At 35.0% G+C, this 15,037-nt stretch overlaps 1 protein-coding gene across 1 annotated transcript in view; it reads right to left on the bottom strand.

Annotated features, from left to right (window-relative positions):
• The window catches only part of SAMSN1 (SAM domain, SH3 domain and nuclear localization signals 1), a 173,431-nt gene extending 160,323 nt beyond the window's left edge, over positions 1 to 13,108 (bottom strand). The window contains exons 1-2 of the mRNA XM_090287340.1: positions 13,070 to 13,108; positions 6,385 to 6,487 (exon numbers count right to left, since the gene is read on the bottom strand). Coding sequence (XP_090143466.1) covers positions 6,385 to 6,487; positions 13,070 to 13,093 — 127 coding nt within the window. The 5' untranslated portion in view covers positions 13,094 to 13,108. The remainder of the gene's footprint in view (positions 1 to 6,384; positions 6,488 to 13,069) is intronic.
• Between the last annotated feature and the right edge of the window lie 1,929 nt (positions 13,109 to 15,037).

Below are 15,037 nucleotides of genomic sequence, written 5' to 3'. Positions count from 1 at the left end.
AATATACCCATTTGAACAAGTAATAAATATAAAAAAATTTAATAACCTGTTTTATATTCTTGTATTCATACTAAGTCCTTTAAAATATGGCATAAATTTTATCCTTATTGCCATCTGCATTTTGACTAGGGCGGGAGTCAGCAAACATTTTCTGTGAAAAGCCAGATACAAATATTTCAGGCTCTGTGGGCCACATACAGTTTCTATGGCATAGTATCTTTATTTTTGTTTTTGTTTCAAACAACTTTTTCAAGTATAAAAGTTGTTCTTACCTCTTGGGCCAAATACAGGCCACCTCAGGCTGTGGGCTGAAACCTCAGCTCTAGTGTGACATGGTTCTCTAACTTCTGTGCTGAATCCTTCCTGTCTAAGGTAGAAGGAAGAGATTCTCTTCTCTGCAATGGAACTTGGCTGAACCTGTACAGAGGACTGTACTCCCCATTCTTCAGAGGAGGACATTGAGTCCTGGAGAATTTGAGCAACTTTTCTAGGTCAAATAGCTGGTAAGTGTCAGAGCTAAAATGAGAATTTACACCTAAAGCTCAACTCCAAAGCTCATGCTTTTAGACACTCCATCATACATTCTTCATTATTAAGACTTTCTTTACCTTGATTAACAAACCTTCACTGATCTATTCATATAGCCTACAAATATTTATTGAATGAATATTTCTGCAACATTACAAATAATATGTACAATATATAAATAATAGAGACATTGCTCTTGCTCACATTTACATTTATTTTTGAAAAGGCTCAAATTTCTTATCAATTTAATTTATGAGATACAAAATAAAGTGCAAAATTGACAATTATTTGCTTGCATCAATCAATGTAAAGGACAAACCAGATCATTCAGGAATGATCCAGTCAACCCCAAATTGGCAGAGGTATAAACCTTTTATGTTCTCACTCTTTTTCTAAATCAGGATCTTTCATTAGTTTTAAACATTATAAAGAGATACTAAAATAGATACAGAATCAAGGAGTAACAGCCTACATTTTACTAATATAATAAGGGACAAAGTAATCAATCTTTTTTATTTATTTATTTAATTTATATATTTTTTATTTTTTGGTTTTTCAATTACAGTTGTCCCATTCCCCACCCCATATCTCCCCCCCACCCAGCCCACCCCTTCTCCTACTATCATATCCCTCCCCGTTGTCCATGTCCATGAGTCATTTATACATGTTCCTCAACTAAACCTTTCCCTTACTTATCCCCCTTCTTTCCCTCCTCCCTCCCCCCTATTGACTGCTATTCTGCTCTTTGTTCTATTTAGTTCTTTTGTTTGTGTTGTTCTTTAGTTTCCTGTTTTAGGTGATATCGTATGGTATTTTTCTTTCTTTGCCTGGCTTATTTCACTAAGCATAATTCTCTCTAGTTCCATCCATGTTGTCGCAAATGACAGGAGTTCCTTCTTTCTTTCTGCTACATAGTATTCCATTGTGTAAATGTACCACAGTTTTTTGATCCACTCATCTACAGATGGGTATTTAGGCTATTTCCAGTACTTGGCTATTGTAAAAAGTGCTGCTATGAACATAGGGGTGCATAGGTTCTTTTGAATTAGGGTTTTAGGATTTTTCGGGTATATCCTAGCAGTGGAATTGCTGGTTCAAAAGGCAGTTCCTTTTTTAGTTTTTTGAGGTAATTCCATACTGTTTTCCATAGTGGCTGCAAAGTAATCAATCTTTAGTTAGGCTAGTATATTAGTACCTTTTCTGTCAGCATACTTATTTACTTGTGTGATTATTCACTCTATAAAACTTTTACCCACTATGTTTGTTCGTTTGTTTGTTTCGCAGTAGCCCTCCAAAATTCTCTGGCTTTCCTATATACTACAAGCAGATCACTTATTATTCCTCTTTATAAAATTTAATAACATCTCATATTTTAAATTGATATATCTGATTACCAAGCCTTTTTGGATCTGCAATTAAAATGCAAGCTGGATATTTCTGATGCTTCTTATTTTAAATCCTTCAATAAACTTTCTTTCAATATCTCTCCTACCCTTAATTGTACAGTTGGTCTATACTCGATCATCTTATGCTCACCAATGTAACTCCCTGCCTTGCTTATAACAGTATTTTTCATATGGTAAAACTCCTAATAAATATGCATAAATAAAATATCTCTAAGGGACTTCCAGCCAAGATGGAGGCTTAGACTGACACGCTCTGTCTCTCCACAACTAAGTAGGAATACAACTACCTCAAAACCAAAGATAACCAGAAATTCCAGAAAATAAAACTACATGGAAGCCCAATGTATGAAGCTATAAACCAGCGGTTCTCATCTGGATGGGTAGGAGGGGCGAAACCAGAGCGGAAAAGTCAGGTGGTGCTGTCTGTGCTAGCAGCGGGGATAGTGGCGGGACTGCGAGAAATGCAAGGGGAGCAATCCTGGCTGCAGTCCAGACCCGTCAGCTCCTGATTCCAACGCTGGGGAAGGCAGAGCCCCATTGCCTCCAACTGTGAGGCCTAGAGGGCGTGGGGACGGAGGAAGAGACTCCTGGTCTCTCAGCAGAGAGTAAAGGCAGGAATCCATCTTGGACCCCCACCCCCACACAAAGCACCACAGAGCAGTGAAAATGGTTGCTGGTCACTGGGTAGTGATGAGTGCATGGGGCTCCGGCCCCTACAGCCCATCCAGGAAGCAAAGGTAAACAGAAAACTGACAGGATGAAACAGACCATGATTGAAATCCCAGTGACACAGCTCACCAGGCAGCATATGAGGGACCTAACTGATGAGCAAATAGGAAGTCTTTCTGAGGCTCAGTTCAGAGCTATAGTCATAAGGTGGCTTACAGAGTTAACAAAAGATTTGGAACAAGACGGGGAAGGAATGGAAGCTAGTCATACTGAAACAGACAAAAACACATATGAGACAAGTAGTGAGGAAATGAAAACTAGAGATCAAATCAACAAATCGGAACACAGGGAAGGGACAAACAGTCAACCAGTGCAGAAAGAGGAAGCAAAAAGGGAGGAACATGAGGAGAGGCTTAGAAACCTCTCGGACAGCTATAAGCAAACAAATATTTGAATTATAGGATTGCCAGAGGGCAAAGAAGAACTAGAAATAGAAAAATTACGTGAAAAAATAATGAAGCAGAACTTCCTGAACTTGGGGAAGGAAATAGTCTTACAGGTCCAGGAAGCATAGAGAGTTCCAGAAAAACTGGACCCAAGGAGAACCACTCCAAGACACATTATAATCAAATTGTCAAAAATTAAAGATAAAGAGAGAATCTTAAAAGCAGCAAGAGAGAAGAAAAGAATCATGTACAAAGGGGTCCCAATTAGGAGACCCTGCAGGCAAGAAGGGACTGGCAAGAAATATTCAAAGTAATGAAAATAAAAAACCTACAGCCATGAATACTCTATCCCACAAAACTGTCATTCAGAATAGAAGGGCAGAGAAAGTGCTTCCAGGACAAAGTAAAACTGAAGGAGTTCATTAGATCCAAACCACTATTGTATGAGATGTTAAAGGGACTGGTTTAGAAGAAGAAGGATCAAAACTATGAACATTAAAATGAAAACTGCATCACAACAACCAACAACAGAAGCTAGCAAATCAAAACAAAGGCAAACTAAGTAGGCAGCGAGAGTGGAAAAAAAATTACAGGTATGGGGAACATATTGGGGGAAGGTCAGCAGAAAGGAGGAAGGGGGGAAGGGAGGGAGATGGTACAGGAATTAAGAAGCATAGTAGGAGGGGGTGGAGTAGATAGGAAGAGGTTGAGAAGAACTATATGCACAACCAATGGACATGCACTAAAAGGGGGGACAACTGGAAGGAGGGGTGTCACTGGGTGGAGGGGAGCAGAGGGAAAAGAAATTGGGACAACTGTAACAGTATAATCAATAAAACATTTTTTTTTTTGATCTCTAAGGGATGCCAAGAAGGCCAGGATTCTTTTCTCATTTTGATTTTTCTTTTCAATTCATGAGGCAAATGACATTACTTTCAGCATACACTATAATTTCCAGTGAACAACAAGATATGCTGTCAGCTTGGTTCCAAAGAGTTTGAGTTTGGGAGCACCTCTCCTCCAGGGGAAAGTAACAAATTCTTTTGGGTGGAGGACTGAGCGTTTAAGGCATAATTTGATTTCCTCTAGGGGTGTCTGTAGTATTTCTACAATATGAATCTAAAAAGTATAAGCCTTTTCTGATACTCAAAAATCTTGTCTGTGTTTTTTTTTTTTCTTGAATTAGGGGGGAAAAAGTAAGTGAGAATACCTGAAGAAGAAAAAAACATCCATTCTTCAGAGTCTTAGAGGGGAAGTCAGCAAAGTTCTAAATTACTAAGTTTTATTATTAGAAGATAGACTTTATTTTGTCCAAACTATAGAATCATTTTCATCATGAATAAAATAAATATCAATGATAATTTTATAGGATTGATATAATTAAAAAATTAAATAGTGGAATCTATAGTTGAAGTAGTTTTATATATATACACACATTTATGTTTGTATATATGCATATATTTTAAAATTTAATACTGAGACATCTATGTATATAAGCTATATAGATATATACATATATATGTATACATATACATATAGAGAGAGAGAGAAAGAAAGAGAAAGAGAGAGAACTATCTTTTTATCTATCTATATGGAGAGAAAGAGTTGTAGCAATTTAAATCATGTTTTTATTATGCTCATCTATTTTTGCCATGTAAGTGAAGTTTGATTAAAATTATAGCAGACCCGTTGGCCATGAACTTATTTATATTTCATGCATACCTATTAAACTCACACATTTAAGGGTATATTTTCAGGCTCTTCAGCTTATTCAAATTTTCTTTTTAATTATAGGCTAAAAATGCTTATAAACATTTGCAATGTCAATTGACAGTCTCCATGTAGACAGTTGCACTCTCTTTCATATTAACATGTAAAATGGACTGTTGCTTCCTCTTAAGCATTTCTATCAATATCAATACCTTACTGATATTGAAAAGGGTATCAAGTTGAAGAAAAAGTTTCCACTGCAGTATTACTTACTGCAGTAATTATTTACTGAGACTTATGATTGAACTTATTTTCTAACATTACATTGCTTTTTAGTTTACCTAACTTTCTGGAAATGGAAGTGTTCTGTAAGTTATGTAAAAAAGAAGTATTTAATATCCCCAAAGAATAAAACAGGTAGGTGTGAGAAGTAGGTATAAAACTCAAAGGTATACAACTGCAAGCCTTTCTCTAGAGAAAAAAAAGTGGGTTTTAATTCTGGGTCACCTTATTACATATTTTTTTAACTGGAAAATTATTTAACCTTTTTCAACATTTTAAAACCTCTTTTAAGTTCTTGTAAGGATAAACCCAGATAATTTCACATATGGCATCACCTAGTATAATGCCTTACAAAAAAGCACTGAATAAATGAAAGTTAGTGTTAATTTTTGTGTTATTATTGGGGGGGGTGTGATTATAAGGGTAGGAGATGACATCTAAATCTATAAGTATAGGGAAGTTCATTATTTGCAGCAGACAGGATGTTTTGTACTGTCATAAACACAATAGAAGCCAAATAAGTTATTAATATAGAGTTCATTTAAATATAGCACAATTAACTAAGAGAACAGCCAACAGAGTTAAACAGGGACAGGGCCAATTTTGCAGAGCACAGAGAACTCAATGCCTCTAGAGTTATAAATGTAATTCACAAAAACTATTTGCATTTTCATTCTAGTGATACTCATGTTTTGTAAGTTGATGGCGTGTGTCCATAAATTTAACAAGCAGTTTAGCATGTGGTTAGCACATTCTTTAAAGTAGTCACTGGTGTGTTGTAGTCAGCACTAGAGATGATGAATAATTAAATATTCAGGTGTTGTAAGCCTATTATTAAATCATTGGTAGCTTTAAATTGACCACAGTAGGAGCATTTACACCATAGCAATTGACAAATGCTAGACGTCCCAGGTTGTGCCTACCCCAAAGACCTGGTTTACCAGTCAACTATTGATAGATACATATATAGTTAATTGCCAGCTTTAACACTTAATCATTTATAGCCTTTAGAAAGTTATTTTGCTTTTCCCTCTTGTAATTTCCTCATCAAGAAATTATTATAATTGTTTCTTTGTCATAAAGTTGCTTTAAGGATCAAGTGAGTTACCTTATGTAATCACCTAATACTCTACAAATGATAGTTCATATTAAGAAGCCAAAATCACGAGAGACACAATGAAGAGAAAATCAGAAATTAAAAGTAAATGAAGAACTTTCTTAGAACAATGGATTTTTGCTATATTAACAGATATCACTAAGCAAGTGACTCTAAATTGTTAATAGACAAGCAATCTGCTCAAGGCTTCACTCACCTTGAAAAGATTGTTGTATGCTTTTTCCACTCTCCCCAAAGAATGAAATGAAAGAACCAGTTGTACCAGAGGTGCTTTCTTGGTCATCATGTTGCTTTGGGACTGGCTCATATAAGCTGTCCATAGAGCCATCCTGCAATAAAGAGATTTATGAGTCAAAAGATGACAAAATAATAATTTCCCTTGAAAGGTCATCTAACCAAACCCACCTTTCTATAGTACCTTATCAGAATTATCTTTGTGATAGAGATTAAGAGTTTATGACCTTCCAGTTTGGAATAGTGAACAAGAAAGTGAAGCAAGACATTCTCACTACTTATTACAGAGCCAAAAATTCAAACAAATCTGTAACTGTTGGAGAGCCATACACAAAATGAGGTCATTTCTCAAGAATCATGATGAAGACATCAAGTTCAAGATACTAAATAAAGAGATCCAAGATGGCGGAGGAGTAAGTGGAAGCTACACTAACCTCCTCCCAGGACCAGTCTGGATTTACAACTTAATTTTGGAGAAATCATCTGGAATAACCAACGGAACACTAGCTGGAAAGAAGTCTTATAACCACGGAGAGACAGAAAAGGCCGCTACATCACAACGTGACCGAACACAACAAGGATGCCAGCCTGCTAAACCAAGCACGCCGTTGTCCGGAGACAGCCAACTGACCTGGAGTCTGCATGATCCTTCCCCATGTGGGAAGGCCACCCTCCCCTCCACACCCCCACTCTTATTAGGGATTTCTGGACCCAAGGGTAGGTAGGACGACGACCATGTCCAGCTTGAAGCAGCTAGAGGAGCTTGAGACCTTCGTCCATTGTCCTTTACAAGATTACAAAGGGTCTTAATATCTGAGAGGGAGGGATAGTTATTTTTTACGAACCATGGGTATGGACTTGGGGGGGGATGCTGGGGGAGGGAGATGCTGGGTGGAGGGGAGTAAAGGGGAAAAAATTGGAACTACTGTAACAGCATGATCAATAAAATATATTTAAAAAAAAAAAGATACTAAATAAAGGTTTATTTGTATACCAATAAATGTGTTGGGTGTCAGGTCTTAGATTTATGTGTCTCTAATTAGTACTATGTCCTTAAATAAGAAACATAATTTGTCATGCTTCCGCTTCCTCAATTGTGAAGCAGCAGTTTTTTACCTTACAGAGGAACTGTCAGGATCAAATGAGCACAGTATGTGCTTTCAAACAGCAAAGGTATTTCACGAGTGTAATGAAACATTAATATTAAGGCTTATAGCTTTTTTTTCATATTAAGAAATAATACCATTTATTTGTTTTTTTTAATGGAGTAATGAATTTTAAAATATATGGGTTTGCATTTAAAACCATTGTGAACTATACTGTAACCTTTGTATTTGGGAAGCAAAAATATTAACTGAATTGACTTGTTTTATATGTTTTTTTCTTTTTGACACAGAATTACTCTAGTTATGCATCATCTAAAAAACAGTCTTAAGGGAGAGAAGTACACATTAAGTATATTGAAAATTTTAGATATGGTAACTGTTAATGCTGATAATGATGTCATCTATATAAACATTATTTGAATTATAAAAAAGGTTTTCTTTCTTGAAACGAGTAAAACACTATTGTGTTGCATTGAAATGTTCTCGTCTTTAAAAAACATTTTAAGATACAAGCACAGTGAAGGTTGAATTGCTTTTGCATTGTCTATCTTTAGAACTTTCAACCAATATGCTCTACAATTTGAAGTTTTTAAGTAACCCCTGCTCTGAACACATGGAAAATTATTAGGAAAATTACAAAGACTTAAGTAAGACCTAAACATGAGGGTTCTAAAATACATAAACATGTAGGGTAGTCAAAACCTAACAGAAACAAAAAGTGATGAATAGAGGTAATTTTTCGGACTTGTAAAGTACCTGTTCTAAAACAGGTGTCACTGACCAGATTCTCATCCTTGTGGGGTAACATGCATTAGACATATGTCCTCCACATAAAGCAAACTGCATGCTGAAATCCAATGGCTACAGCAGCACTCACAATGAAAGGAGGCTGAAGAAAAGCTCCTTCCAACAGTTGTTAGGGCTCTTGCTTCTAAGAAACTGAAGGCCAGAAGAACAAAATTCAATAACACAGCAGCAAACTGGGATCTGAAACAAAATTTCAGCTGGTTCAATGATTGGATGATTAATACACCAAATATAACCTTGGGATGAGATCTCTGGACCAGAAATGCAAGCCTGGATTCTAAATTGGGGCCACAGATACACTTGAGATTTTGATTTTGACTCACAACTGGATGGAGAAAAGGGAAGAGACAAAGAAGGAGAGAAAAAGACAGAGGGAGAGGGTGGAGATCAGAAGAAGAGAAGGAGAGAAAGGGAAACTCACAGACACAGAAAGAGGGATGAAGAGAGAAGAGAAAAATAGTTATCATTCAACAGTATCCAAGACATAAGAAAGGGTCAAATGATGAGAATGAGAGCCAACAGGATTGACAATCTGAAATAAAACCATTTTATTCCAGATAAAATTAAAATCATAAAATAGGTGAAGAAATAATTTAAGAAATAATAGTTATTATCTTCACAGAGCTAAATGAAAAACTAATTACAATTAAAAATATTCTATGATGAAAACAAATTAGGCAAAAATAAAACAAGAACTATTAAATAGCAACAAAAACAATTTAAAACTCTTTAAAATAAATATTCATAGAAATTTGTAGTAAATAATCAAAAATTTGGATGAACTCTAGACTTCTCATAAGAATTAGAAAGTGCTGAGGAGTTCTCATCAAGAGTATAGAATAGAAAGATAATAAATAGGAAACACATGAAATATTCAGTTAGACATGTGGACGGTATATTGAGATTCTAGAATTTAGGATTAATAGGAATTCTAGAAAACTAAAATGAAAGGATACATTCTTGTGATTTCCAGAAAACTATAGACCAGTTTACCTACATTTTGTTTTAAGTCCTCAATATAATTATAACAAAATAAAATTTAGTTATATATATATATATATATATATATATATATATATATATATATATATATATATACCATGGGCAGCCCTGACCCAGTGGCACAGTTGGTTGGAGTGTCACCTTATACATGAAAAGGTTGCAGGTTCAATTCCTGGTCAGGGCACAGACTTAGGTTTTGGGTATGATCCCTGGTCAGGATGCATACAAGAGAGAGGCAACTGATCGATGTTTCTCTCTCACAATCATGTTTCTCTTTCTCTCCCTCTCCCTCTCCCTTTCTCTCTTTTAAAAATAATGAACATATCTTGGGTGAGAATATATAATGGTCAGCCAGCATTTAATATAGGGATATATGAATGCTTCAACATTTAAATATACATTACTATATTTAAAAGAAAGTTTATTGTTTAAAAAAATATTCTAAGGCATTTGAAAAATTTATTATTCACTCATGATCTTAAAAAATTTGAAAAGACAGGACTTCCTTAACTTCATTGGGTTTATTTATCAAAAAAACTCCAGAAGACTCAAGAAGAAGTAATTACATGAACATTAGAAACAAGACTAGGATGTCTACCACTATAGCATTCTTACTTGTCAATATTAAAGAACAGAGAGAGAAGTTGAGAATTTGCAGATTTTATCTGCAAATAAAATCTTAGAAAAAAAGACTAACTACCAGAATTTTTTTTAATTCAGCAAAAGTACTTATAATATCAATATATAAAATTAATAATATATCTATAAACAGCCAAATAAATTAAGAAAACAAATAATCACAACAGATACTAAAATTCTTAGACCCCTACCAATAAATTTAGCAAAAGGTGTGCAAGAATTTTATAGAAAATGTTATAAAACACCATTCAGGGCCATAAAAATTAGACTAAATGAAGAGATGCACATTTGTGGATGGGAGGACTCGACCTCATAATGAAGCCAATTTTTTATGACGAAGTTATAAAATCAAATCTACCTTTCTTAAATGACTGATTTTAGAGAGAGAGAAAGGTAGAGGAGTGGTAACCATTTACTGCTCCACTTGTTTATGCGTTTGTTGGTTGCTTCTTGTATGTGCCATGAAGGTGGATCAAACCCACAACCTTGGTGTGTTGAGACAATGCTCTAAACAGCTGAGCTAACTGGCCAGGGCCTAATCAGCTCTATTCTCATCAAAATTTCATCAAAGATTTTTATATAACCTGATGAGATTATTTGGAATTTACACAGAAGTGCAAAGAAATAAAAAGTTCAAATTTTGAAGGACAAGGAGAGGTATTCTTCCAAGGGAGAGATATACTTGGCATTACAAGTATCTCAATAGGTATGCAAAAGAGTAGGTATAAGGAAAGGGATAGGGACAAAGCAGTGGGATAAGATAGAGAGTTTAAATGAAAATTGAGGCAGCATTTCAAATTACTGAAGAAATGGTGCAGAGAAAATTGATTGGTTACCTTAAACTCAATAACTATATGATGAGCTGAACAAGAAAATCATCTTGCTTCTAATGAACAAGCTTTCTAAAAAGCCTTATCACAATGTAAAACTCTAAGGAAATTTCTGGAGTAAAAATGGCACACATAAATGTATATTCCTGTCTCCCTTTTGAAAGACAGATTCCATTTTGGTTTTATAGATCTAAAATAATAGCAATCACCTTTAATGGAGTATTTATAGTATTCTTGATTCAGAATAGGTAGTTCATTAAGTTTGTTTTATATTTCTCTTAAAAGCCTCATCTACTAAAAGAGTTACAATTTTGCCCTACACTTAAGAGAATGTTTAACTCTTCACTGGCTTTCCTTAGTGGTAATCTTTATGAGATGCTTAATATTTAAAATCACCTTCATCCTAGAGATTTAAAGGTCAATATATTTATATATGCTTTCACTTTGCAATTCTGAAATCTTTCTTTCCACTAAATTAGTGTATTTTAATCTCTTTTTTAAAATGCAATGTTCCATATTTTTACATTCACACAGGCAAAGATAAAACATGCTTTGAATTATGCACAATTCCTGACCAAAAAAGGTAACCCCACCCTCTTCCACAGTTTATAACAGCACAGTGGGTGTCATAACACCCTGGTTTAGAGTCCATACACTAAAGAACTTTTATTTGTTTACCCCACAGAAGAAATAAATAACACCTACAATGGTTATTTTTTTCCAAGTACATTGTAGATATTTTCTTATTAAAGCAATTAATTTAGCTCATATGTAAATTTTGGAATACTTGAGTAAAATAATTTAGTGCTCTTGATGGTTCAGTCTGATCCAATATGTTTGAGCAAGTAACTTTTTAGGAGTAAAAACTAAAACAAAAAACAAAAGAAAGAGTTACAGTCAAGTCTATGAGGCTATGAGGCATGGCTTTGAAGCAATCCTTTTTGATTATTTGTTCCTTTCTCTCCATTACAGAGAAAGACAATCATGCTCATTATATGGTTATAAGTCCTTAGTAGCAGTCTTACAAGTGTATGCCACACTATGCCAAGCTATGCTATATTATAGAAACATTAGCATACAGATTATAGTACCATTCAGAGTAAATTCAGAATGTAGTTGCCTCTCCTGCTACACTGCCTATTTCCATGGGAAGTATATTCATATAAAACCACATATAGCTCTTTTAGATCAACTAGAAAAAGATGCACAATACCACTTAAATCACCTACATTGGGATTTCTCCAGTCAGATTTATATGGCACAGAGCAAAGTTGAGCACTGGCAGTTATTTTGTAAATTAGGACTATATAGGCAACCCAAACGCGATGATTCCGCCTGCCACAACCCACAACTGCATTTTACTTCTCAAGATGCTCTAAGATTAAATCCCTCATCTTAGCTTAAAATGCCTCCTGTTTAGGTTTTACGACCTCTGTCAGCACCACCTCTAGCACTTACATTAATCTTATTTGCAATTTGGAAAGAAAACAAACATCAACTTCAACCATTTTATTCCACCAAATGACAGGGATCATCTGTGACATCTTGAAAAACCAAGGGATAGACATAATGCCCTGCTGTAAACACAGATAGAAATGAATAAAATTATTTTTGAAATCCATTTTTATCTTTGTCAGATGGTCACAATTGCAGGTTACAGTTATAAAGTATTTCCAGATCTATGACTACCTGCAAACTTCCACTGTTCTACTTCAGGTGAAAAGAAAAAGAAAAGTAATAACATTAAAAAAAGAATTTGAGCAGTGCTTATACCCTTGAATGAGCACATCTGCAGGACTGGATTAATCTATTGTACCTTGCATTTACAGTGCTGTGTAACTCAGAAAGCTGCCTCCGTGGCAGTTTAACCAAGCCAACATTGAATGAAATTCATTTCTCAAATAACAAAGAACAAATTTTGATTTCTAGGATGTCTCAAAGCAAAGCAAGCAATCCAAATGCAACATATTTTGTAAAAATATTTCTCATATTATTAAGAAATAGAAGGAAATACTTGCTTAAAAATACTGTTTACATATCATACTTACAAATTCAGCATCAAAATGTTAAACAACTAGTAATTATTGTAGCGAAATATATAGCTTTGTAAATTACTTACCTCTGAATAGCGTTGACTTATGTGCTTTAATGAAAACATCCTTTCTCCTCTTTCTTATCAGATCATAATTAATATTACCTCATAGGAAGTTTAGAGTATATTCTAATTTCATCCTTTTAGTTGACACAATAAAAGAAAAATGAGAGTATAAACGGTGCATGTGAAGAAACTTACCAGTGAAAAGCAAAAAAGATTCATTTTGGTCAGCTTCAGCTCCTTGCTGCTATAAAAAATATCATTTTCCCTTGTGGCTCTCTCTTGCCTTCACAGCTGTTTGGACAGTTCTCATGGGAGATTATTACAAAGTAAAATCCCTGCCATAATCCAGGGGATTCAGGGACCATTACCAAATGAGATAGGTCTTTATTGAACAAACAGTGTCCTACATTAATGAGGAACCCTGACTAATAAAATGAGAGAATGAGACTTACCATGATCTGTGGAAACAGATTTCAAAGGTGGTGATAATATTCCTAAAACCTGGAGCAAAAATGCAGTGAAAACAACTCTAGGCCTAGCTAACTAAATTAAAAATATGAAGCAAACCCTAAAAAATTATCATCCTTCCTTTCAAATGTGGTAGGTCAAGGCTCTGTCTCATCCCTGTTTTGTCTTCCATTAATTAAGCAAAATGTTGGATCTCTCATATGGCAAGATACTGAGCTAAGCACATTTTATGGTAGTAAAATATATATAATATAAAATTTACCATTTAACCATTTTTATGTATCCAGTCTGTGGCATTGAGTATATTCACACTGCTGCACAAGCATCACTACCACCCACCCCTAGAAATTTTTCATCTTGCAAACTGAAAATCTGGACCCATTGAACACTAACTCCCCATGTCTCCCACCCCACCCCCTGACAACAACCATTCACCTTTCTGTCTCTTAGAATTGCACTATTCTAGGTACTTCATGTAAGTGAAATCATATATTTGTCCTTTGATGACTGGCTTATTTTATTTAGCTTAATGTCTTCACTTATGTTGTAGAATGTGTTAGAATTTCCTTCTGTTTAAGGCTGAATAATATTTACTGTATGTATATAAACCATATTTTGTTTATCTCTTTGTATGTTGAGGACACTTGGGTCTCTTCCACCTTTTGGCTATAGTGACTAATGCTGCCACAAACACGGCTATACAAATAATCTATTTGCATCTCTGCTTTTTATTCTTTTAAGTACATACCTAGAAGTGGAGTTGCTGGGAAATTAAACTCAGGTCTTGCAAATATGTTTTTTCTTCAGCTGGTCTTGGACTTTTTCCCCCCTTTAAATAACATTTATTTCTAATAACCCTTGAAAGGGTATCTATAATTGTGCTTGTTCATTAATTATATATCCACTTTTGGAACCATAGCTGAAGAAACCTGAAACACTAATTCTAAAGAATATATACACCCTTATGTTTAGCGTTGCATTAGTTACAATAGCCAAGTTTTAGAAGCAGCCCAAGTGCTTATAAGTAAATGAGTGGAATAAAGAAAAAGCTGTGGTACATTCATACAATGCAATTCTACTTAATGATAAAAAAGAAGGCAATATTACCCTTTGTGACAGCAGGGGTGGACCTGGAGAGCATTATGCTAAGTGAAATAAGCCAGTCAGAGAAAGACAATTGTCATATGATTTCACTCATATGTGGAATCTAATGGAAAAAATAAACAAACAAATAAAATAGAAACAGACTCACAGATATAGATAATGGACTGACAACTATCAGAGGGGAGCAGCACTGAGGGGCTGGGTGGAAAAGGTGAAGGGAGGAAGCAAAAACACCTCGTAGATGCAGACAACAGCATGGTGATTACCAGAGGAAAAGGGGGTGGGAGGAAGTGGAAGAGGTAAAGGGGGGCTAAATGGTGGTGGAAGGAGACTGGACTTGGGGTGATGAACACACAATACAACATACAGATGATGTATTATAGACTAGTAAACCTGAGACCTATATAATTATATTAACCAATGCCACCTTAATAAATTCGATACAAAATAAAATAGGATGAAATTAACAAAAAACATTTTTTTTAACCTGGAGTGTTACAGTGGCAACTTCTGCTTTTAGAGCATTATCAGTTAAGAATGGTGTGATTCCAGGTAACAGACAAGACTGAGAGTTCTTACTCAAGAAGAATT

Source organism: Furipterus horrens, unplaced genomic scaffold (assembly GCF_987537825.1).
Source record: "Furipterus horrens unplaced genomic scaffold, mFurHor1.1.pri manual_scaffold_1, whole genome shotgun sequence".
Lineage (NCBI taxonomy): Eukaryota > Metazoa > Chordata > Mammalia > Chiroptera > Furipteridae > Furipterus > Furipterus horrens.
This window is presented reverse-complemented; position numbering and strand designations above follow the sequence as displayed.